Source organism: Anopheles moucheti, chromosome 2 (assembly GCF_943734755.1).
Source record: "Anopheles moucheti chromosome 2, idAnoMoucSN_F20_07, whole genome shotgun sequence".
In the NCBI taxonomy this organism is placed as follows: domain Eukaryota; kingdom Metazoa; phylum Arthropoda; class Insecta; order Diptera; family Culicidae; genus Anopheles; species Anopheles moucheti.
Window position 1 is genome coordinate 29,348,552 of NC_069140.1, and position 25,082 is coordinate 29,373,633.

General features: G+C 44.6%; 4 protein-coding genes across 9 annotated transcripts; all 4 read left to right on the forward strand.

Moving 5' to 3' along the window:
- The first annotated feature begins 540 nt into the window (after positions 1–540).
- LOC128299657 (uncharacterized) lies at positions 541–2,756 on the forward strand. 6 transcript variants are annotated; one of them, XM_053035678.1, is made up of 5 exons: positions 574–627; positions 702–715; positions 1,061–1,301; positions 1,392–1,513; positions 2,464–2,756. In XM_053035678.1, the coding sequence occupies exons 3-5, from the start codon at positions 1,115–1,117 to the stop codon at positions 2,659–2,661; spliced, it is 507 nt and encodes a 168-aa protein (XP_052891638.1). In that variant the 5' UTR covers positions 574–627; positions 702–715; positions 1,061–1,114; the 3' UTR covers positions 2,662–2,756. The 6 variants fall into 6 exon arrangements, 5 of the variants coding, with proteins under 5 accessions (XP_052891634.1, XP_052891637.1, XP_052891638.1 ...); XR_008287304.1 differs by adding an exon at positions 1,889–2,134 and having other exon boundaries at positions 584–715; positions 2,464–2,599; XM_053035674.1 differs by lacking the exon at positions 702–715 and having other exon boundaries at positions 541–627.
- A 403-nt stretch (positions 2,757–3,159) lies between these two features.
- LOC128298341 (glutathione peroxidase-like) lies at positions 3,160–5,046 on the forward strand. Its single transcript, XM_053034090.1, has 4 exons — positions 3,160–3,217; positions 3,561–3,770; positions 3,957–4,078; positions 4,784–5,046. The coding sequence occupies exons 2-4, from the start codon at positions 3,572–3,574 to the stop codon at positions 4,970–4,972; spliced, it is 510 nt and encodes a 169-aa protein (XP_052890050.1). The 5' UTR covers positions 3,160–3,217; positions 3,561–3,571; the 3' UTR covers positions 4,973–5,046.
- A 2,989-nt stretch (positions 5,047–8,035) lies between these two features.
- On the forward strand, positions 8,036–10,486 carry LOC128298667 (uncharacterized). Its single transcript, XM_053034436.1, has one exon. It carries the CDS (start codon positions 8,036–8,038, stop codon positions 10,484–10,486), a length of 2,451 nt encoding a protein of 816 aa, XP_052890396.1.
- A 6,926-nt stretch (positions 10,487–17,412) lies between these two features.
- Positions 17,413–18,100, forward strand: LOC128298438 (uncharacterized). The gene is made up of 2 exons (XM_053034186.1): positions 17,413–17,523; positions 17,667–18,100. Exons 1-2 carry the CDS (start codon positions 17,413–17,415, stop codon positions 17,892–17,894), a joined length of 339 nt encoding a protein of 112 aa, XP_052890146.1. The 3' UTR covers positions 17,895–18,100.
- Positions 18,101–25,082: the final 6,982 nt, after the last annotated feature.

The following is a 25,082-nucleotide window of genomic DNA, read 5'->3' on the forward strand; positions in this document are numbered from 1 at the left end:
CATGTTGTGTCAATGCACTTAACGGTTTTATGAGAATTTCAAATTTGTTCGGTGGTGAATATGATGCACCACGAGTTTTCACCACAAGCACAGTGTGTAGCCCTCATCAAAATAAAAATACTATATAAATTGCGACAATAAAATTTCTCCCTAAATCGCTTAACAAAAATTATTTACAAAGTTTAAGAATGCTTTTCTACCCAGTCAAATAATTCAATTGTACTTTTAAATACTTGAACCATTGCCAAATTTGTCGAGCACTGTGTGCGCACCTGAACAAATTCACCATTTTTTGTTTATTTTTCTTTTTACCCGTACTGCTGCAAATCACTCAAAATGTGATGAAATTAGAAGAAAACGGAAAACAATTATTACGAAACGTTTTCGCCACACATTTTGTGGAGCTCATAGCAAACGGACCGGTTCAATAAAGGGCGTAAAAATCCAACATTTACGCACTCAACAGTCTACACGGAGTGACCGGCCTTTCGACTAAACAGTGAAAACTCCTGACGAACGTAAACAATCCATTTTGTTTTAATGTCGCATTTCACAACTTTCCGTACGATAGCAGCATTCGGACGAAACATTCTCGGTCGGTCTCAGTATTGTGCGTTTCCAAATCAAGTAAGTAATCCTTATCAGCCTGCTATCGTTGTTACGAATGATTTCGACGAAAAGTGTCCTTCTGTTCGTAGCAGGTGTATTAATAGCAGTAAGTATTTGGACTTTGCACTATAGTTTTCCGGTCTTGGGTTTCTGTGTGGTGTGGATCTCGATGCGAGAAAAGGAAAGAAGGGGATATGGGGTGTGCTGGTCGGTCGGGAGATACGCTTGACTCATTTTCATGCCTTCGCTCGGGACATGCGATTACTGCAAGTCACCATGCGATACGATTTGTTTGTGGCACGATCGTTGACTGTGGTGTATCCAGCGCGCGTGAGAAGCTTGACCAATTGTACACGTTTTCTCATCATTCAATATTTACAGATAAGAGCATATCACCGCTGATGGGCCGATTGCTAAACAGTTACCTATCTCTTGGCTCATTCATTTATAGTACGGAATAAATCGGTTCTACAGTCAGTCAACGGCAACGCACCACGAAGGCACGATGGAAGACTACAAGAACGCTAAATCGGTGTATGATTTCACGGTAAAGGACTCGCAAGGTGCCGATGTTAGTCTGGAAAAGTATCGCGGCAAGGTGCTGCTAGTCGTCAACATTGCCTCGCAGTGTGGCCTAACGAAGGGCAATTATGCCGAGCTGACGGAGCTATCGCAAAAGTACGCGGACAAGGGTAAGCGCGCGACGGGAGAACGTACAGAACGTTCCCGAATGGTGCAAAATTATGACGCAATGTTTGTAATGTGCGATAATTTGCTTTCAGACTTCAAAATTCTGTCCTTCCCATGCAATCAGTTCGGTGGACAAATGCCGGAAGGTGATGGTGAGGAAATGGTGTGCCATTTGCGTTCGGCCAAGGCAGAAGTTGGAGACGTTTTCGCTAAGGTATGTTAATTTTGAGTGCATGTTGGTAAACATTACGTTCGTTACTGTTCGCTAGTGTTCTTGATATGCGATTGATAAAATCAGTATCGACAGAACGGAAGGTTACGGCGTTACATTACTGAGTAATTACATTTCAGTGTGTGCGTATGCAATTAATTCTTCCACAAACAAGTAGCATAACACTAGGCTATATTGTGCATTTTTAATAACTATAATGTATTATACACTTCTAAACAATGCATGCCAGCGTGATTAATCGTAGTTAACGCTTGTTCACTACTAGCAGTAGGAAATTGAAATAGTTTCCTATCCAAAATTTAACACAGCGCTGATCCATGGTAAATCTTCCTGCATATATGCATTTTATTCCACTAGATCGATGTAAACGGTGACGGCGCACATCCGCTCTACAAGTATCTGAAGCACAAACAGGGTGGCACTTTGGGTGATTCGATCAAGTGGAACTTTGCTAAATTTTTGGTCAACAAGGATGGTCAACCGGTGGATCGATATGCACCAACTACGTCGCCCAGTAGCATTGTTAAGGACATTGAAAAACTGCTCGGCTAGGCCTGAAGAATCGAAAACCTGGAATAATAATAGGGAATTTGGCTGGGAGAGGTACTAGTCATGGGGGGGGTTGACAATAGAAGCTAGCAGGGGATGCAATCAACTGCACGTAATCAGAATATGCCTGTTTATGAACTATAAATAGAATTAAAAATCAATAAAATCGCTTTTATTACCGTTAGAACTATCGAGCTGGATTTGGTTATGGGACGATTAAGCTAGGCTGGGAATGAATAAATTATTTCCTTAGTACGGATATGACAATTGGCTCATACACACTAATTTCTATCTATTAAGGATCGTTGAAGCTATGGTATATCTTTCATATGCTAGAAAATACAACCACAGTACATGCTGTACCCTCCTCTTTGTCTTTTCAGATCAAAGTCAATGGAGACGATGCGGAACCCTTGTACAAGTATCTAAAGCACAAGCAGGGTGGTATTTTGGGCGATTCAATTAAATGGAATTTCTCCAAGTTTCTGGTCAACAAGGACGGTCAGCCGGTGGATCGCTATGCACCGACCACGTCACCGAAGGGTATCGTTAAGGATATCGACAAGCTGCTGGAAGCATAAACGCACGTTACCCAGTATGGCCAAAACCAATCGGTGAAACAGCCGTCACACCATCACACGCTTCGAACATTTGCATTTGTTTTTTTTTTGTTCGCATGCCCCACACTCGCTACACACGTGTTTGCGCGTTGTGTTATGCTCTTCTTTCCTCTAACATGCGCGCCTGTGTTGTCTAACAGTAATTTAAGAAATAAAACATTTGTTTATTTGTTGTGTGGTTCCGTATGTCGTAGCGTTTGTCTTCTTCGTGTGTTGGTTTTGTGTTGACGCAGAACGCAACGGTCACAGGAAAGAAACCACAACGAACATAGCCAAATGTATGGCACGATCATCATGACGTTAAACTGGCCGATTTACATTATTCATTGCTCTAAACCCCGATAAGTTTATAAGGTTGTATAGGAAGACACCGTGAAACATCCCCCAGGTTTGGTGGTTTCTATTTAATCCACCAATGCGGCCCAATCCATTTCCAGTACGACACGGGCCCTTCAAACGGTTGGATGAGTTCATTGAAGTAGTAAACTTAAACGATTTAAATTAAAGATTAGCATAGGTAAGATTTTGAATAGCAAATTTTTGGCAAACTTTTTTCTAGTGCTTGGTTTTGTGCGGGAAGTTAGAATCAGTGGTGCTATTTTCGATCAACTCACAGACATTGTTTCCGCGTGTCATGGTGCTAACCTATGACCTCTTAACCGGTTCGTTGCTGATACAGTGGTTTACAGTTGTTACCTGACGTACTAGCCACGGCTCTAATGTAATTCTATCATTCACGAGGTCTGCACGCGCTTGTCAAAACATTCAACGTTGCGCCACTCTAGTGTTGTGTTTAATTTGTAATGTTTAAAAACAGTTCTAGCCCGGTTGAGTAGCTTCAAATTATACTTCAATTGCAGAACAAACCATCATGCAATCAGCAACGGCAAAAGCAAAATCAATTTATGAATTTACCGCCACCGATCTGAACGGCAACGAGGTTTCGCTCGACCGCTACCAGGGATCAGTGTGCCTGATCGTGAACTTCTCCACCAAGGATGCTGCCTTTGAGAAGGTGTTGGGTCTTCTCACGCCACTGGTCCGAAAGTATCACACCGAGACTCGAAAAGGTACTGTTGAACACATTTAGTTCACCCAGCCCCGACCGTTGCTGGCATAGGGTCTTCCAGGCCAATGTCAGCACCTTCCTAGGGCGGTGCTTCGCTTATAGCTTTATATCAAACTACTTTTTTTGTTCGTTTTTATTTCCACCCAAAAACGTGCACGGTGTATTATGCAACACTATCATTGGACAGATTTGAACGTCCTCTTCTTCCCATGCTTCCAATTCGGCTCCAAAGAAACGCCGGACGAAATCGTGCAGCGGTTCGAGAGCAACAGCGGCGGCATGATTGGTGAGATTTTCACCGAGATTGAGGTAAGAACCGAGCGACAGAACTATCCGCACCATCGCATACATCCGTACTTGGCCTCATCCGAGAGGATAGTGGACGCGTATCAAATAAGGAAGAGCTAACTGAATCGATGTTCAGTCGGTACACGTGGGGCGTTCTTGGAGTGGAGAGATTTTCTCACAGCGCTCGTTTCACGCATCGTTCGGGGCGTACTTTTTGCCATATTATCCTCATGCTTGCGGCGATCGAACGTCAACGATTATCGTCGCACGCGCTTTTCATCTTAATTGATCTGGGTCACATAGCATCATTTAAGGGCACCGGTGTCGCCATGCCCATCGCGCAAGTGCCAGATGATTAATTGCTGACCTTCGAGAGGGGTTTTTTCTCACTGTTATCTATCAAGTTCGGCACACCATCCACTGGACCCGGGGCGTATTTATTTGGACTATGTATGTTAGCGTGTTTTTGTTTCATACCTGCTCCCACTAAATGCTGTGCCTGCACGCTTGTTTGCCCCATACAACCCTGCTAGGCAATGGTGCATGTATTAAATACATAATAAATTGATAAAATTGGTCATGGGACCAAATCGGACATTAGCACCGCCGCTAGAATCAGCGAAGAATTTAATCACTTTCCTTATGCAAACGTACGCCGGCGATACCACCATCAAACTAACTGCTTAATCCGTACCAGTAACGCTGCTTTGTTTTTGGGCTCAACAGGTGAATGGCTCGAAAGCCCCCGGACTGTACAAGTATCTGAAGGCGAAAAAGCCGGGCAACTGTGGCGGATTCATAAACAGCAACTTTACCATCTTTCTTACCGATCGTCATGGCGTAGCGGTGGAAAGGTTGAACGCTGGAATTCATCCTTACACGCTCGAGGACATGGTCGAGAATCTGTTGCGATAAACTGTGCCGCCACTGATTCTAGCAATAAAGTCGAGAAAACATCACGCCTGGCTGCAACTTGTTTGTTTTTAGAATTTGTTGTTAAAGGCATCACCGCACTATTGCATATTATTTTTAAAGTCATTCAAGAAATATCACCGAAAAGCTGATAAATATAACTAAAGTGTGTTAAATTTAAAGTTGTGTTAAACCAATAATAACAAAACAGAAAAGGTAGTCATACTGGAGAAATAAATAAAATAATCACAACAGCATATACCGAAAGTATGTCATTTATGATAAATATGATTTTGTAACAAATTACATTAAATTTACAGAGTAATTCTTACAAATGTAAACAAACATAAACTATTTGATTTAACTACTCAAATACAATTGCCAGAAACAAAAAAAAAACATTTAATAGAAACAAACATACGGAAAATACGGCATTGCCGTCATAATATAAATTAAATAAGAAACAAACATACCAACGTAATAAATAAATATCAAGGTTATGCCTTAGTTATTGCTTGTGGTTATAAACTAGTAGAAAGATTAACAAATATCATCAACTTTGATGCAAAACAGGTTCAATGTATCTAATTTGTTTGGTTCTATCGAAATTCCCAAATGTTTAATTGCATCATACAAGTCAGTGGCCGTTTTATTTTCATCATAATTAATATTTAAATTGATAAATATCAATTAATATAATGTATAATATAATATAATGTCGGATTAGTTAAGGGTTCATAATAAATATGCTGCATTATGCGATATATTCATATAATATTCATTCATCGCATAGTTTATATTTGAACGGAGTTAAGATAAATATTTGTATGAATAATCAACGATGGCTTTGTTGATATACATAGAGGATTTTAATAATTAAAATAAATTAAATAGTATACTTTGAAAATTCAAAACAATTGAATTATTGAATGAAAAGCAACTTTTGTTCACGATCTAGCCGATTACATAATTGAATTATTTATAAACAGTTAAGATGTGAGATAAATAGTGCTTAAATAAACAAATTGTAGTTTAGTATCATTTAGAATATTTTTAGCTATTTGTGTGAAAATCCATTAGAACATAAACAATTATTATTCAGACAGTTCCAAACGATCATTATAAAATATGACAAATACAACAGGTTCATATTGTCAAGCCGTTTCAGCAAACAATAGCAATACACAATAATAAAAATAATAATACTCGAATGCATCTAATAAATCTATATTTATAGCCTGGTTATAATATCATGGCTAAAAAATCCATTCGAAATACAACCTGTCAGGCCGGGTTTCAGCTTCCGGACAAGAAGCACGGATGCGATAATAGCAAGGCGTTTGGTAAAACCAGCCACTTAATTGGTGCACTGGAGCACTGTACTCAAGTGCACGGCCTTGAAATATCCCTAAACGGTTGTTGGTATCTATCGTCACAGCTGTGGCGAAAAGTCGACCACAAACCTCTTCCCGTTGTGATTCCTTTCGGAATGCGCGGAATATGACACTATCCCGTCACAAGGTGGGGGGAGGCATCTCACGGGTGGGATACGAGACCTGTTGATGACCACCCGATGCGTTAACGTCCAAGTGCAAGTCCAAGTACACAATGGTGATGCAAAGCGTGGAAAAAACATCCCTCACGCATACACCAAACACTGTCGCAACGGGCGACAAGTTGCACCGTGTTGCGCCTCCTTACAAGTCCGGTCTGAGGGCAGCCACTGTTGAGCGTCTTCCCTTGCCATCCGCCTGCGACCCAAAGCCTCCGTAAGGATCGATGGTCGCGCGAAAGCTCTCGGAAAAAGGAAGGAAGTCTATAAAAAGCAGATCACTCGATCGAGTTACTCAGTTCGGTTCGGTACTGCGCGTGAAGTAAGACACTTGGTCGGTTGGTCGGATTGGTATTTGGACTCTAGCAATTTGTACGTTGTTCAGCAGTGCAAGGTTTGCTGTTATATCTTGATGTAAGTTTAAATCTAAAAGGAATATACGGGGCAGACAGTGCTGAAGTGCGTTTGAGTATAAGCAATCGTTGTTCGTTAATATGGTGATGTTTTGTTATAAAAACTTTAAGAAAGTTAATGATTATTAAAGCACAATGTCAAGCAAAGTGTAGTTTTCATAACAAGTGACAAAGCGATTTTAATTTTATGAAGTTCCAATAATTACCCAAACATTGAATTTTTATGTTCTTTTAGAATTTGGTTTTAATCCGTTCAACAAGTAAATGTAGAATATGAAAAAAGTTGTGGAAATTATTAACATTTTAAAAAATTTAGACGTAGACAAATCAAACCACAAACTGTGCGCAAAGCTGAAGATAAAATGTTAATCCTTAATCACGAAGCACTATTTGGATGTGTCACCTGCATCGAAACCCAGCTAGAACCAAATAGCAACGCGGTGTAAAGATCACGGTTAACCGTGGCCAGAAGTTTGTAATAGTTTCCCTTGTCTTGGAAAACCAGTTCAGACACCATTTGGGAGATTGTTAATCTTCCTTAAATGCCACTGTCCCGTTCCCCAAAAAAGCTAACGATCAAACAGTACCGGGGACTGCCCAATTTAAATGTCATCTGCATTTGGCTCAGATAGTACGCAGCGTGGATAAAATATATATGGCAAAACAAAAAATCTAATTTAATGGGACTAGCTGTAATCCCTTCTGGTAACTGGTTTCAGGCTGCATTTATATTTAGATTCTTGAACTTTGATTGGTTTAGTTGTTGATTTGTTTTGTGTCTCCTGGTGTACTCCTGGTATTTTTTTTCTTGAGAGGTTTCGTTAATTCAACAGACATAAGGAAGCTCACGCCCACCCCAAAATAGTTCCCCTCCACTTCTGAAGGTTTTATAAATTCCATTCTGAGGATTGCTACTTTTGTCAATTCCAAACGTGCGTTCGTGAGTCGTGCCACACCAAGCGGTTGCGCATCAACTATTGTTCGATCGCGCCGATCGTGACACCGACGCACTTTACATAATCGAGTATTTCCGTCCACACTGGACGCACTTTCGATTTCGTCAGACCGATATTATTTACCACTGCCCAATTTCTTCCCAGAATGCTCTTACAGGTGCTCGTGCCATTTCTGGCGCTGCTGAGGCTAAGTGCCGCGGGATACGTGACAGTTCCGCTGCATAGTCCGGCCGGTGTGACGTATGTGAACCCGCAGCAGCACGTCGGATTGTTGGCTGGTCCGGTACGGTACACCGCTGGCACACAGGCCACACTCGTTGAGGCACGGTCGGGACCAGTGTCGGTAACGGCAGCGCCGGCGCCCACCTACTACTCGTACAACCTACAACCGCAGCCCGTGTTCGGAAAGGCCAGTTACACTCCGGCGGTCCAGTATCACACCACGTACGGAAGTCCCACGGTGCGTGTCTACGAACCGAAATCGTTTGTGTACGGCGTGCAGGGTGGTGGCAGCGTGCCAACGACGCACACCGTCCAATCGGTGCCGGTTTCGGTATCAACTACCCAGTACCATCACACTTCGGCGCCCATTCCCGTACCGGTGACACCTGTTCCGCATCACCATGTTCCGGTGGCCGTACCCGTACCGACACCCGTCCCAGTGCACGTTCCCGTTCACGTGCCGGTCGCAGTTCCGGTAACACCAACGTACACCAAAACAGTCACCACCGGTCCGACCTACATTCCGCCCCAGGAGAAGCACATCCCGGTGGTGCGTTCGCGCAAGTTCAAGGTGCGTCGTCCTGCTATTCAGAACCAGTTCTACGATATCGAGGAACGTGTCATTATTCGACCGGTTGGCTCCGCACTGGTGGAGCTGGAGCAGCCAATCTCGCAGACGGAAACGCAGACAAAGACGACCAAAACGACCACCACGTTCGTGGAGAAGCGACCGGTGTACAGCCCACCAGCGCCGGCACCGGAAGTGCACATTTCGGACGAAGGGTACGGCACGCGTACCGTCGCCAGACCGCAGGTTGTGACACAAACCACCACCGTGTACACGGAACGACCCCCGCTAAAGGGTGGCTACGATCGGATCGAAGTAGCGACACAGTCCAAGAAGCTGGCTGCGTCCACCAGCAAAGCGTCCGACGCTGAGTTTATCGAAACGGAGCACGCCAACACCCCGACCGAGCGACCATTCTACACGCAGGGCCATGCCATCTACCATGGCCATCAGCAGACGGCCTTTGTTAATCCCTACGCCACCCATCTAGCGCCCCATCCCTTCGTGTACCATCCGGCCAATGCTGGACATCTGTTGCACCACGTCGCATACGTTGATCAGCACTCGCCTGCGCTGGTGGCCACGCATCCAAGCACCGCACATCCTGGTACGGTGTTCCACATACCCTCCTCCACTCCACTCTACCCTGTGACGCCCTCCGTTGGAGGGGATTGTGATCGCGACGGAAAAGCTCCCGAATATTTACCGCCCACTGCTCAGACACCTGCGCCCACCACACCAGCCCAACCACCCGTAGCTACGACGACTCCCAAACCGCCGACTAGTGTGACACCGGGAACCTACCCAGCTGATGACGAGGTGGAGGACGAGTACGATGATTCGATCGTAGTCGATGCGCGCAGCGGTGCGAACAACTCCTCGGACTACTCGTCTACGGAAACGGACTACGCAGATGTTACGATGATCGCCGCCACAACGGCGGCCAGCACCCCGCTCGTCTACCATCACGACAAGTACCGTGGGGCCGAGCAGACGGAGTCACGACTTGGCGGGACTTCTTCGATCGAGGTAAGTTATGCCACACGCACTACCCCGGCCAGTGACATCGTGGCGTTCGATCCCTCCACCGCGTCGGGTGCATTTGACTTTGGGCCATCCTTCCGCGGATCGTTCCCCACGACAACTTTCCCGCCAAGCCCCACCACCACCCCAGTCCCCACGACGATCGGCTCCTCCAGCACAGCGTCAACCAGCACACCTCAGCGCTCGGTAACGATTATCTCCTCTACCACGCCACGCACCGTCGTATCGGCTCGGTTCAGTGAAACGGACGCTGCTACCGCGCTGCGCACATCCGAGCAGACGGAATATACGGCACGCAGTGCGACCTCCGGCATTACCTCGCAATCGGTCGTTGTCGGACAGGGGCTGACGCAGGAGCAGATCCACGCCAATCAGGAACAATTCATTAAGCTGCTGTCCGAGCGGGACTCGATCGCGGAGGTGGGCTATGGACCGAAGGGAGACACGTCCGGTACGCTGATCGATGCGTATGTGCGTAGCCGTGTGCTGTCGGCTACACCAGCGCCACGCGACGCGAAGGAAACGTCGCGCACCGTCAACATCCGGCGCATTGTCGTGTCGCGCCCGGTCGAAACGGAACAGGAGGTTGAGGTGCGGGAACAGTCGTACGCGACCACCGTTGCGCCTCCGTCGTACGACCACGAGCACAAGCGCGATGTTAGCGAGGTTACCCCGGCCGGCGGTGTTGATCGTCAGCCGCAACAGCCCCCGGTTTACGTCACCGCCAAACCCCCAGCGTTCGCCAACGATCGGGATCAGTAGGTTAGGGAAATTCGTTTAATACAGCAATCACGAGAGGCAAATACCATTTCACGCACGTAACGAAACAGACGGCCTTTTGCTAACTATATGCCGCGTTTGTTATACTTGTTCAGTATGTTTTAAATAAATATTTATTTTTATAAAAAATATAAATCAGCTTTGTTATTTTTTTTATTTCAGTACAATCGAAGATATCACAATTAATATTTGATACAGTTAGTATCGAATGAGAAAACCCATAAGTGTTTAAATCTGTTTGAGTTGTCCACTACAACGGAACTCAATTAATCGCCATTATTATTTATAAAATAATAAAACATAGATTTTCAGATAAATTTCCACATTCAACCTTATTTTCAGACAACTAATTGATTATTTTATTTAATAATAATACTTTCAATAAAACTTTTAGGCTCTTCCAATAATGAGTACGATTTTTTAAATTAAATTCTTCGTCATTGAATTCTAATAAAAATTGTACTTCTTCGCTTGCTTCTCTTCTCTAAAAAAAATGTTTCAAAATTTGTACTGATTACAAATATTTGCTCCAGAACATTCTACGGCATTACGCCGCAAACAATTTCACGCTTCGAACGTAACGAAAGAATCAGGTCAAACGAATACTTCCGAAGATGCAGACGAAATGTCAAGACGGACCAGTTCGGACGGCAACAAAGATGTGACCGATTGGTAAACTAGATTGTTAAATGCGATCCACTCCGGGATGCATTGAACGGGATGAAGGATAAAAAAAGCTAAAATAAACCGGAGCAAAACATAACGAAATCAAGCTGGAAGCGGAATCAGCGTCCTAGACCTTTTCGGAAGCGTGGCCCTTCCAGAGACGCGCGTCTGCATCGCTTAACGTGGTACACATGCTCATTACATGGTCGACGCCTCGGCGAGCGGAATTGCACACGTCATAAATGGCATCGGGGGTTGCAGTTATGCCAAAGGCGTAGTGACTTATAAAATGCGTAACGAGACCAATTAGTATGTACGGCTTAACTTAACTGCTGCTCAAATTTTATCGACTTCTTGAACTAAGTTTCATGTTTGAAACTCCTTCCCCTGCACCGGAACTTACGCTCAATGCATCCCCGCATGTAATCCAGCGAACTATACAATGGGGCCAGGTTTTGTTTCACATTTCAAGGATGCGCGAGGGATTTAAAGTTCACCCATCCCAGTTTGGCAATGTGTATGGATGGGATCATGGGGATACTTGCCACGCCACACTGCCTGTAATCGATAAAATGCGATCACTTGCTGCTTTTTCTGCTGACTTCGCAATGCTCCATATAAAATGTCTTCTCTTCCCACCAAGGAAACGCGACCAAACGTCTGCCCCAGTGTCGGCCCAAGTCACGCGACTTGCTGTGCATCGTAAGCTTCCCCAGACAACCCACACTGGGAAAATACGGCTGTGGATGACTCTAAGCTCAACGAGGAGCAAGTAACCTTTCGGGATTCTTCCTCCGAAGGTCGTTTTGGGGCAGTTCCATGCGGTAAGGCCATAGTGGAGCTGACGTGTCGAGTGTTTGAACGGATTGTTCGGAGTGCAGCAGAGGGTACGGTGCAGTCCTGCCTACATAGAAGATGCACGAGAAGCGGCAGATCATCTAGCCGTGCAAAGTGAAAGGCAACAAGGACGCCCGAAGAAACGCGATTCCTCTTCCGGTTTGTGTTGGCGCTAGCGCTTCTTGCTCCAGTAAATGTGCTCCAACAGGTTTCCCAGCACAACTGAGCCGCCCGAAAGTGAAAGCTTGGCGTTATGTTTGCCAGTGTGGCATCAAAAACTTCCTGACATTGACCTTCAATTCGAGCGATACTCTTTCTTGATGGTTCGATAACATGGTTTTGTTGTCCAGATTATCCAATAGTCTGCGGAACTAATTATCAAAGCCAGTTTCAAGCCATTATCTATTTGTGGCCAATATGTTGCAAAAGATCAGCACTTTAAAGAATGGCACGTACTTTCCATAAATAAGCGATATGATAACTAAGACATTGAAATATGTTTTTTGTTATATGTTAACATCCAAGATGTACAACCTGGCCGTTCTGCTGATAATGAAAATTTCACCATATTTGTTTTTCAAATTTTTCGAAAATAATATTCTTCATTTCATGTTTTTTTTAAATAATCACCGTATTTCATAAATAAAAAAAACCATCACAGGCATCTCCAACAGATTCTTGTTAAACAATTCTAACTCCACAAAAAGAACAGTAATCATTAAATTACAAAAAAAAATGAATGCGTTAATTTAAATATGTTACAATTAATTTAACTTATTAGTGCGTATAAAGTGTATGACTTACCAGCTTATTTCTTAATCCTTCGGGCAGCTAAGCAGATTTGTTTGGTAGCCAATTTGTTTGAAGCTAAACATAATTGAACGGCACCGGGTTACGTCTTTTCGCGAACAACCTAGAAATAAATAGATAGCATAATCAATAATGATATTGTTTCAATCTGTTGCATAAATTTAATTGATTATATTTTAAAACGAATTGCTTTAAAATAAATGCTTTAGCTCTGTTTTTTCTCAAGCATTATAAATCGTTGTAAATCCAAGGTTAGTATGTTGAAATACTTCTGTAGGATTTTAATTAAACAATTATTCGGTAAAACGTATGTCCTAGCTGCTCATAGTTTAATACACAGCCGTAAATAGTACACACTCTCCTGCATCATTTTTGTGCACATTACTGTCGGTGTATTTTGCAAACCGACTGCATGCCATGGCCGATGGTCCTCCCGTTGTGATGACGAACTGTTGCATGGTGGCATTATTTCTGTGCCATTGGTCAAAATATCGATTCCAGTGTTTTATTTAATAATTACTTTTTGAAATGAAAAAAAAAATTGTTATTTCTGTGTCACTACAAATTTCAGTAATGAAAATTTTCGATCACTGACTTGACTCAGCCGACTTATGCCTAAAAATCACTACTAGAAAGCAAATCGTTGAAGTGATGCAGCTTTGTTGTATGATTGAAACATTGAAATATTTTAAAGATTACGCTTTACAAAGCGTGCATATTTAATAGTAACATATACGGCGACGATTCCACCAAAACGACACAAATGATAAGGAAGTAGTGATATGCTACTGTTTTGTGAATAAAATTAACTGTGCTGATTCATTTCATTCGACATATTAAAAGATGATCAATTAGTTGAATCGTAACGAAAAAGAACATCATATAGAGCAATGCAAGGTTTCAACATTGAGAGAACTAGAACGAGGCTATCGCATTTCCTAATAGAGATATGATATGCACAATGTCTCGTATCAAATACGGCGCTGCTAAGTAAACAACAACACCGCTTATCAAGACATTAATCAAATCAGATTATGGTGCTAGCAATAGTAAAATACATTTGCATTATTCAATTCCACAACTTAAATACAACCTTATATTGTAATTTCAAATATTACAATATCCACCATTGAATAACAGTCACGTTACTTTTCTCAAATGTGGCATGGTGACATGCCAGTGACGACGCACTTCAACGCACGTGACAAGGGGTGAGTAATAACTGCTTTTTAACGGTAAATTTCGTGCAAATTCGTACGGCACTTCGTGTGGATTTCCTTCGAATTGTTAACTCCCACCCCACAATTAAGCATTGGGGTAATCGACATGTAAAACATCAGAAGCAACAACTAAAAAAAAAGTGAAAGGAACCGACAAGGAAGTAACCTGCTACCAGCCTGCACCACTTGATATGTGCAGGGGAGCAACGTACAATCCTCCCCACAATCGGTCACTGTTTTCGTGGGGTTGTTTTTTTGTTGTTGTAACCGAATCAACGCGAACGTGCTCGTGCTCGCGATCTCGATCGAAGCACGAGTGCTGCGACCTGAACTCAACACAATTCGTCTGACCTCGGTAATGATCTTTAGTGCGCGCGTTGGCTACGACTGCTACGGTGTTTGGAACGGTCGGGTCGGCGAGATGAAGGGAGGAAATCGCAGTTCACTTTCAATTCTCCTGCCGCATTGACGATCTTGGTCCGGTGGATGCTGTATGCTGAACCGGGCAAGTTGGTCGACCGACCCTGGCTCGATGCGACGGAATTGCCCGAAGGCTTCCGAAGCCCTGTAAGGGTGACAGTTTGTTTAAGAGAGCGGAACGGAAGCCGGCAACCGTACGGTACAGCCATAAATACTGTTCTTCGACCGCACGCCTCAAGTGCGTTTGGCTGGCCGTTGTGCAAAGACGCTGCCCTTGGATGATGTTGCTGGATCGGTTGCGGGATTGGATTGGATTGCTGGATTGGTTGGGTTTAGTTGAGTCGTTTGCTCTTGTTTTACACGATGCACGATTTAATTTTGCCGTTTGGGTCAATGATCTCGATATATTTCCCACAATCGGTGGCGGCAGTTTAGCAGCGTCATGTGAAGAACTGATAATTGCTTCCTAATACGAGCAGAAAAGTTTAAACACTGCGAAAATAAATTATTTGAAAAGTATATACGACTATTAACAGGGATAATATAAAATGAAATATTGATATGAAATGTAGGTTGATCATTTTCATTAGGTAATCGGTATATTTTTAAATAAAAAATCGAGAAAAAATTAAGTTTTCTCAGGTGTTCTAGGGATCCTTCAAACCGTTTTTAATGTTAATACGTGAATTCTCAAAAATGTTTAACCAAAACGTGCCCTGCATAGAGTTGGCGAACGTTGCCTAACACTACCGTCAATGTTGAATAGATATCTGCACGTTGCCACGTAGTTGCCGCTTGCATCCTTGCAATGATAAATGACGCAAAACTTGCAATCGTGTGACTCGCTGCGCTTTAATTGATAGCAATAAATTGACCGCCCTCACCCAGCACACTGCACGATACAAAATGCGCAAATACAATAACATCTGTTTGCCGACCTACTGTGACACCCATCTGCCGTGGCTCGCATTCAAAGGCAACATAATAATTACAGTCACGTTTAACACGTCGATCGTGGCCCAGCCTGTGAACGGCCCCAAAACGAAACGGTGTCGACGATCGACAATCGCTCCGTTCGATTATACTTTCTTGCGAACCTACCGTAACCTTGATCTTCAAATTGTGCCGCTGTCGGTAAACAACCTGCGGCTTCACAAACGCTTCCGGTTTCGTACTATTAGAGGTGGGAACAGGCTCACTTCGGCCGTCTCCCAACATCTCAGGTTGGGTTGGTTAACAACAACACAATATTCGATACCGGAAAGGTGACCCTTTCCACGACCTGGAGCACGAGATCGTAACAGACAAATTTTTATCGATTGTTCCTTGACTGGAAAAGGAAGTTTGCGCGGCGTTCACGAACATGAACCGAAACCTACCCCACCGACGATGTGCCTGGCCTCGTCTCACGCGTCCGGCCAGTGGCGCACCGGTCGGGATCGCGAGAGTCACGTGCCAGCACGCGGACCACATCCCTTCCATTTGGAGGATCGCAGGAGCGATCGCTAGCGAATGCAGTGCACAACGAATAAACATCGTCGTATCGAGGGCTCTCCTATCGGTGCTACAAACACTATCGGCAGCAGTCGCGAGTGCTCTTGCTCCCGCCTACAGCCCCGACGGTCGTCGACGGTAGCCTCCTCTCCTTTGCGTCGCGCTGCTCGTTACGATACCGATAGTACGATCGAGAGCAACGGCTAGAGGAAGGACTGCTTGCCACCGCAACGGCCCACTGTTTACCAGCGGGTTCAGCTATACATATATAAGAACCCGACCCGTTTCTAGCCGACAGTTTAGTGTGAGCTTCCAGTTACATTCGGTCAACCCAACATTGACAACGTTTGGTGCTTTGTGCTAGAGCAAAACAAACCAGGTAAGAAAAAGTGCACGGTGCCAGGTTGTGGATGAGTTCAGATGTGTGCGTGTGTGTATATGAGTGTGAGAAAAAGCTATCCACGCTCATGATCGGTGGAACAGAACGAAAGACTTCAACGATGCGGCAAGTGAGAAACCGGGACGAGAATGGTTTAATAGTGATTAACAATTCACCATTTGTTTGCGATTGTGCGGTGTACTGTGGATGGATACCTCACAGAAGGTGTCAGAACATAACGAAACTGAAAGCTTCATTTACGCGCTCTACGCTACGATGCACTCGATCGAAAGGTTTTTAATTTCCCATCATTGTAAAAGTGACTTACTGAAAAGTTATGAGCACCGCACAGAACTGGATCATAGTGCTTGTGAAGTGTTGGAATTCCATCCACCTTTGCACGGGTGGCCTTGACCACAGATGCAATTACAATAAACATTGTGTTGGAAAGGGCGCTCGGCAGGCCGGAAGGTGATCTACCAGAAGAATGCGCGCTCAAAAAAACGCATCTAGAAGGTTTTTCTTGGTCCGTTTCACAGCCGTCTAGCAGTATCCATCCGATACGGTAGCAATTGGTAGTGCTTTCCTCACCTCGGTCACTTTAGCCTGTTTTAGCTTGCGTTGACAACAAGTGATTGGGGTTGGGTTTTGGATTGCGCAACATGGTCCGTTGCATCGTGCGCACGGTCTAACTAAGGTTAAATGCTGCTGTGCGTTACATAAAACGAAGCATTTCCACAAACTGCAATTTCTACGCCTGGACTTCTGCTTGGCCCAGGACTGGCCCATCGGTTTGGCATGCAGTTGCGTTTTCAAATCCCGACACATTGCAGCACCCTTGGCTGCAGTCGGCCAGATCGGGGTGGGGAATTACGTCACCGGGCCGCGAGACGGATCACGATAAGTCCGACCCGGCGCGCACGCACCCAGGTGGAGATGGTCAATAAATTTCGTCGAAAGTGAAACTAATCTCAGCCGGTCTTGGTTAGCAGGTTTTTGTGCGTTTCGTTTAATGTTCTTTCGTTAACGTCTGCTCCCCCATTTACCGTCTCCCCGTTTTCGTTCGGCAGCTAGTATTCAACATGAACCGCATCATCATCGCCCTGGCTGCCGTGTTTGCGTGTGCTTCGGCCCAAGTCTTCCTGAACCAACCGATCCCGCTCGCGCTTCACCAACCGGCTCCGGTTCGAGAGGTAAGTACATGCCGGTTAGCCGTTACATCATCACGAACCGTGCCAACCGGGAGCATGCATATCAATAAGGGCTTTTTTCTCTATCGCTTGTTTCGGTTCTTTTTTTTATTTCTCTCGCCTTGCACTGTTTACCTTCGGCACAGGCTTCTCTTGCCCATCCGGCCGTGGTAGAAAATGCACTGCACGAGGCCCAGTACCCGGATCAGTTCCGCAACAATTTCTACAAAAACCCACACATCGCTGATGCGCTTGCCAAGCAGTCATGGTTCGGCGACAAGGAGATGCCCGTCTTTGAGCGTGAAGCCGACAAAATCCCGCGCGATCGCATTGTGAAGATTTTCAAGAACGCCGGATTTGTGCGACGGCGCTAAGTCGTGTGACGCAACGACCGGTGATCAGTTCAATGATCACAGGTTGACACGGCCCTCCCATGCAGCGGACCCCCATCCCAATGATGAACCTTATATGCTCAACTTGCCACCCAGTAACAATTGTTTACCTTCTGTGCATTCCGGGGAAATTTCTACGTTCCGTGCGAATGCTTGTGATGTTCGTGTCTATGTTCTAGTGTAAATAGTCGTTAATTTATTGTGCCAATAAATTATTTATTATGAGTTCATTCGACTGGTGTCAATTGATTTGTAAAAATTTGAAAATTTTGAGAATTTTATCTGGAAATCCGAGATAGCACAAGTCTTCAGAGCATTGAAGCTAATTCGATTAAACCGAAGTGATAGTTATGTTTATATCTATTTATGCCAAATTTTGATTATTTAGTTTGGATTGCTTTAAGTTTGGAGTTAGCAATCTCAGTTAGCATTAATTAGGTTAAGCTCAGTAATCTCAGGAGCTCAGGACAACTCTTTGGTGTACATTAAATATTGCACAACCTGACAATATATCCAGTTTGACTTGAAATTCAGACTTGACTGAGATGACAAACGGAATATCTAGTTATAAATAATATTTCACAGAAATTTTATTGAAACAAGCTCATTGCTCGCTAGTGAAACGAAACAAGATTTCGAAGAATTTGCGATTCTGTAAAATGCGAATGTCAAATGGAACATTGGCATTATAGAACATTAAAATACGAAGCCTATGTCGAAATAAATAGTCGATGATCGAATGGCCGAAGACGGTGAATCGTAACCATTTTGGTAAGTACCTTATCTGCAGTAGAAATGAATTAAACTAATAATGATGTAGATTTCCGATATTCATCTGATTGATAGAATTTGATTTTATTGACTGAACAACTTGAAAACAGTTAATTATGTCATTTTCCAAAAGTAGCTCTAAGAATATGAAATATTTTGATATTAAAAACAATAAAAAACTAGCGATATAAGACAATAAAAAGATTTAAGCTACCAGAAGATATCGACCTAGCCCACTCCTTTTCATGTTTCGTCATGTGGTACCATACATGACACGGGAGCTAAAATCTGTCACCTGGTGGCAAAGTTCGGGACAAAAATTCTGGTGAAGGAAAAGTTTCCACTCCTCGAACGATGTAAACAATCTTCGCCGGCATCTGCTGTGAGCGGCCGCGTCTATGCATACCAAAAGCGCTCACAGACACGGCGACAACGCCACAGCCGTTGAATAACACCGAGCGGGCTAATACCGCATTGAGCCCAAAGTTGAATATGTGTAACAGAGCCCCACCCGGTCGGTGCCGCCGGTGACTTTCCTCCAGGAAAATAGTTTACCACTCCCACTGACCTGACCCGCGTTTGCCCACCAGCAAACGAAAGCATACCCAGCCCAATGCCAACTGCGCCATTTTCGATGACGTAAATCGAGCCCTCGGCTCGTGCTGCCCACGCGAACTGCAGGGGTGAAGGGCCGCCCTGTAGCCGAATGTGGTGGTTACATGTTTTGTTGTTTCGTTTCTTACCACAATGTTATCCTGTCCCCATCGTCATTCACCAAATTTGTGTGCCTTTCTGGGCGAGTGTATGTGTGGGTGTGTGAGTGAGCCGTCTGCTGCGAACGAATGACATCCGTAAAAGCTCCATTCTTCGAGACTGCTGCTACCGACTGGTCCCGGACGCTCTTGTTGGTGTGAGCGTTTACACGATTGACCGGGTTTTTTCCGGTCATCCCCCTCGTACCGTTCCGTGTTCCGTCGCGCACCAGCACCAAGCGATGCAAAGGAAACGTAGTATTACGTACAAAGAAGGAAATACCTATGCGCAGCTCATTCAAGTTCATGGCTGCAACCGTAGCGGATACTACACCCTCCCGGGGAGGGTGGCGCTATTTGGGATCGGGATTTAAGCGCTCTCTTGGCACGCTCTTATTGGCACCGCTGCTAGAGTATCTTCAATGCAACTTAGCTCACGTACGACAATGACGCTGGTGCATGGACGCCTGGAATGCAACCTGTGTGTGTGGCCACAAGCTGAAGGACCTTTCAAGCAGTCCGATGCATTGTGCTGTAGTGTGTAGGTGTTTTTCCCTGTGTAGTCCTGTTGTTTGGAAGGAATTCGTTAATCGTGACAGTAATATTATCTCCGATAAGTTATCCAGTGCAGTTTAATAATATCCCACTACAGTATTTTGCATAAATCTAAGCAAAAAAAAACAGCGAACCTACTTCGAACTCCGACAAGTAAATAATTAAAAGGTAAAGGACCTTCAATGACATCCCCCATGTGTTTGGCTTAATCGACACTATGCAAAGCTTTAAAAAGTTTTTCCGATTTTAATACCGATTGCGCCTCAGAAGTAGACCCAGCAACATTTATTGTGCATTTATGTGCATGGTTTTCATTAAGGAATAGTACACAAAGTCTAAGAGAAAAAGTTTGTTAAATTTCACCAATCAAACAGCCAACGGTTGTTCGCTGAGAAAGATACGCTTTAAACGGTGTGTTGCCTATTTGCATCATCCACGTACTGGTGAATTGATAGCGAGACGGCGAAAGGGAACGCGGTCTAATTTAACTACGATAAGGATTTAGCTTCGGGAGCGGTACATTGGTTGGGACGAAAGCGCGCATGTGCGGCACCTCTTCGAACTGACATCAATTGCACATACACACAAGCAGCACGATTGCAAGAAGAGTCAGGGAGTGGGACAGTGCCATTCTTCCATTCTTTCATTCCTCCAACACCCGACGAACGTAGCGAAGGATGAAGCTTCCGGTTGTGTTTTTCCATTTTTTTCGTTTGGTTTGTGTCACCCGACCCACCATCATTCTGTTTGAACCCGGGTCCAAGTGACGCAGTTGTAATACGAAGTCAACCGCAACGTGGCTGGAAGGTGGCCGGCAAACGCGGGTGTCCGTATGTTGTATCGGTACACGCCACGGTGGGTTCGTTCGTCACTGCGGAGTAACCGGAAGGAACGAGAACATCGATAGTACGACGACGAAAATGGGTTTATCGAGACGATAAGAGCGGCGCACCGTTATCTAACCGTTTGGGCTTATGGTTTCGTTCGTGTACGGTGTGTCTATCAACCACGAATGATGCTGGTGTGCGTTAATGTTAATGTGTAATTATGGCCCACGGGGGTGTAGAACCTTGGTTCCCCAGGCCCCAGGACCATATAGGTTTCACAACAATTTGCAAAAACACACAAATTGGTCAATGAAAAAAATAAAAACAATGACCATTTCAATAAAAAGTGTGGAATGTATTACGCTTTGTTTGATCCCGTAAGCAAACTTCAGTAAATGTTAAATCCTTAATCGAGCGATTTTTTTTTGTTCGAGAAATTGTAAGGCCGATGGAGGCGCCAGGTGTTTCATAAAAATCAAGGAACGTTTTTAACGGAAGGAAAGCTGTACTAACCGAACTATAAAACAATCAGTAAACAAACTTATAACCGTATAATATAAACGATCTCACAGCACCTGCCACCAATCAATCAAGCCACCCTGCAGCCGCGTATACGTCGTAAGCAACCGTTGCAGAGAGTGAGCTTTGCACCATGTTCATTTCATTCATCGTTTCACTTTTGAAGCGCGGAAGCTAATGAGCATCTGCTGTTCCAGTGCTGCTCCCAAAAAACATTAGCCACCAAACAACAGCAAAAAAAAACATACCCCCCATGCTAAGCCCTTGCCCTAAGTACTACATGAATAGAATGAATGTCTTGAAAAGGGAGAACATTCCCCGTCGAAAACCCCCAAAAGGTGAGAGAGTCCGGTGTGTGATAAATCCCGTCCAGCAACGCCGTACAAACCGCCGCGAAATCCGACCATTCGTTCGCACGCGATTCATTCACAAAAACCGACACCACCCCTGTCGGTTCGGCACCCGGTGCCATTCCAACGCATGCGAATGCTGCTGGAAGTGGCCGTGTGGTCGGTTCCGGTTCGGGATGAACTCGGTTGCTTGCGCCTGCTGGACCGACCGCTCCGGCGGTTCGCTTCAGCGTTCGGTCAGAAGGTTTTTCGCATCCGATCGCGACGGCCACCACATCCAGCTAGAGGAAACCCTTGGCCTGACGGGTGGCGTTTTATGTTTCTTTTTTGCTTTCTAAGCACCATCAGTGCACCACCAACACCACCAGCGGTATACACGGCTGTGGACATTACGGATGTTTGTGTTGGTGCGCGACCAGTGCAACGGTAACAGACCGAAAGTTCCCCGTTTTCGGAATGACTAAGAGCCGTGTGGCGTTACGAGGTGTCCTAGCAGTGGGTAGCAGAAGTTATTTTGGGTGAGAAAGGAGTGAGTGTACAACAAATAATTATATTTCAACCGGGAGTTCCACCAAAATGTGCGCTGCGAAAAAAGAAAACGTCCTACCTCCTACCGACCCCCGCAAACGGGCAGGTGTGATTGCGTTCCCGCCTGTCAACAGTGTGTGTGAAAGGATGCGCGCGCGTTCAAGCATCCTACTAGCGAAAGCTTTTCAGCGTGTGAGTGTGTAGTGTTCCGCGCTGTAGTATGCCCATCAGCACGACGAAACAAGAGGCAATAAGCGAGCTATACCCACAGCGGACATATATCTAATCGTGCTACGAGTGCTACGCAAACCGTTCACTGCAACACAAGTGTTTGGCTCATTGTAAACGAGAACTATTGTTGCTAGTTGTTGGTGATATCCAAGCGAGAAGAGTGCGTTCAAGCATAAAACTAACCAGAGCTTTCATCTCAACCGTGTAGCCCTCTCTTTCGCGCATCTGGATCATCATTCGTATCTGGAGCTATTTTCTACCTCGACCTACTTCCAGGAAACCAATTCCAGCATACAAACATCAGAAACGGAATGCGAATGTTGGTGGCCAGGATTGGGTTGTGTCTGTGTTGGTGAACTCCGTCAGCAGGATAAATAAGCTAAACTAGCACTATACTGTGCGCTCAAAGAAAGGTTTTAAGTCCATCCATTCTGAACGCAAATGCAAAAAAATGGCTTGTTATCTGAACCACTGACGGCATATTGGTCCCCCGGAGCATTTCAAATGCTTTTTTACTTGCCACTTGATTTTCCTTCGATTTGTCCTTTTTCCCCAATCCACAGCAGAATATTATCATCATTATCACCCAAGTAACAATTTTGCACTCCAAAATAGACGAGGGCATGCCCGGATTCTTCGAACCAAAATTCTTCACTACAGTGAGTTTTCCCTTTCTCATCTCCTTGCTCGTGTCTGTGTGTGCCACCGAGCCTTAGGAAAATGCCCAACTTTTGTGTATGGAGTCGCGTCGCACTGTACGAAAGTGGGCAATGTTTAAAAGTTGTAACAAACGGGGCGCTTTTTTGTCTTCCTCCGTTTTTCTATTTGCTTTGTTTATATAATGATGATCATGGCTTTGTAATACCATCAACTTACCAAACTTCCATTTATTTATATTATTTTCATCTGAGGTGGAAATAATGATGATTGATGCTTCGAAGCTGGAGGTAACTTTGCTCACTGTTTGTGCAGCTTGTGCCCGCAATTACATTAGTGTTTACGCACGTCATTGTATTGGTGGGCTAGTGGCGCTTCTACATGTACTACACGCTGTATATCTCGAGCAGTGTGACTGTATGGGTTTTGGTCAGAAGGTTCGGTAATAAAGGTACAGCAGCTGCCACCGTTTCGGTTAGCTGATAGTGAAGCAGTTCATTGTTTTCTCTACATTTTTCATACTTTAATTTATTGTATTCCTTATGCTGATATTTCCACACACTATCTGTGTGTGTACACGTGTGAGAGTGTACAGAAGGATAAAAATACATAAGGGTTGCTTTATAAAATAATTTGAACTAGAAGCAAAATACGGTGCTAAACTGTACATAATAAATAAACTAATAAAGCATAGAAAATATGAATATTATAAAACAAATCATATTTAAATGAATAATTTAACATAGAACCGATCAACTGTACAGCTGTAAAAGTGCCTAGTAGGGTTAACTTTCAAAGAAGCTCCCCACAACTCCACTTATTAAGTCTGTACGAATGCACTGCCAATGGGATCCACCTCGTGGCTAAAGAGTTTGCACTACCAAGCAAAGCAAAAGAAAACAAAAAAACCTCATCATGTTTGTCGGACCCTGCCCAAAACGCGCGGGCATGCCCCATTTTATGCGAACTTTCCTTTATCTTGCCGCATTTTTCACAATCGCAACCGGTTAACGACGTCCGAATGCGGACGGTTTTCTGTTGATACGCGGAATGGGCTAGGGAAGCAAAACTTTGCGTTTTCCACTTTTGATGTACGTTTCGCTAGCGCACGAAGAAAAGAGAACGGTGCAGAGGGCACTGAACGGTGCTGTGCACGTGGGTAACGGAGATGGTTCTATACGAACACGTAGAAGAACAGACAGCTGAAGCCGTTTCCATAACAAGCGGACAAGACAGAGTGAATGGGGAGAAGAACAAGAAAAAAAAATGGTGGAATGATTTTTCCTCCGACACCGACACGTGGGAACTACGTGATTTTCCCTGCTGTGTACTTCTGACGCGTGATTGTATGAGTGTACGTACGATAAGATGGTAGCATACGAGCCAGCAAGCCCCCTTGCGTGCGGAAAAGCGTTTGCAATCAGGGTGCAAAAACGTTGCACGGCCGAAAAAGTGGCATCTCAAGCGTAATGAAACTGTCGCAAAATTGATTTGCGTCCCTTGGAAACATCTACAGCTTTCCACAGCTGCCCGTGCAAATATTGAACGTTCGTGATCGAGAAACGGAAACCGCGGAACGAAACGATTCCCCGGAATGGCGTGCGGCCGCCATAGCTCTCAGTACAACCAGTGCAGTGCAGTGGCGCGTGAAGATGAAATTGAAATATCCTGGGACGGAACGTCAGGAGTCGCTCGAGGCATTAGGGACTCCGGGTAAAATGAGGGCGCCCGAAACGAGCAACCTGCGCCCACGACGAACGCTCTCTGTCTCTCTCCCTCTCTCTCTCTCTCTCTCTCTCTCTCTCTCTCTCTCTCTCTCTCTCTCTCTCTTTCGCTGTGCAAAAATGCTAAGCTGCAACTTAATGCTTGCTTTATTTAGTTAAACGGTTTGTCCTTCCGCTTCTTTCAGGCTCGCGTCCGGTCTACAAGCGTTACCACAGCTGTGCTTGCGAGTGTGTGAAAGTTTTGTAAATAAGCTTG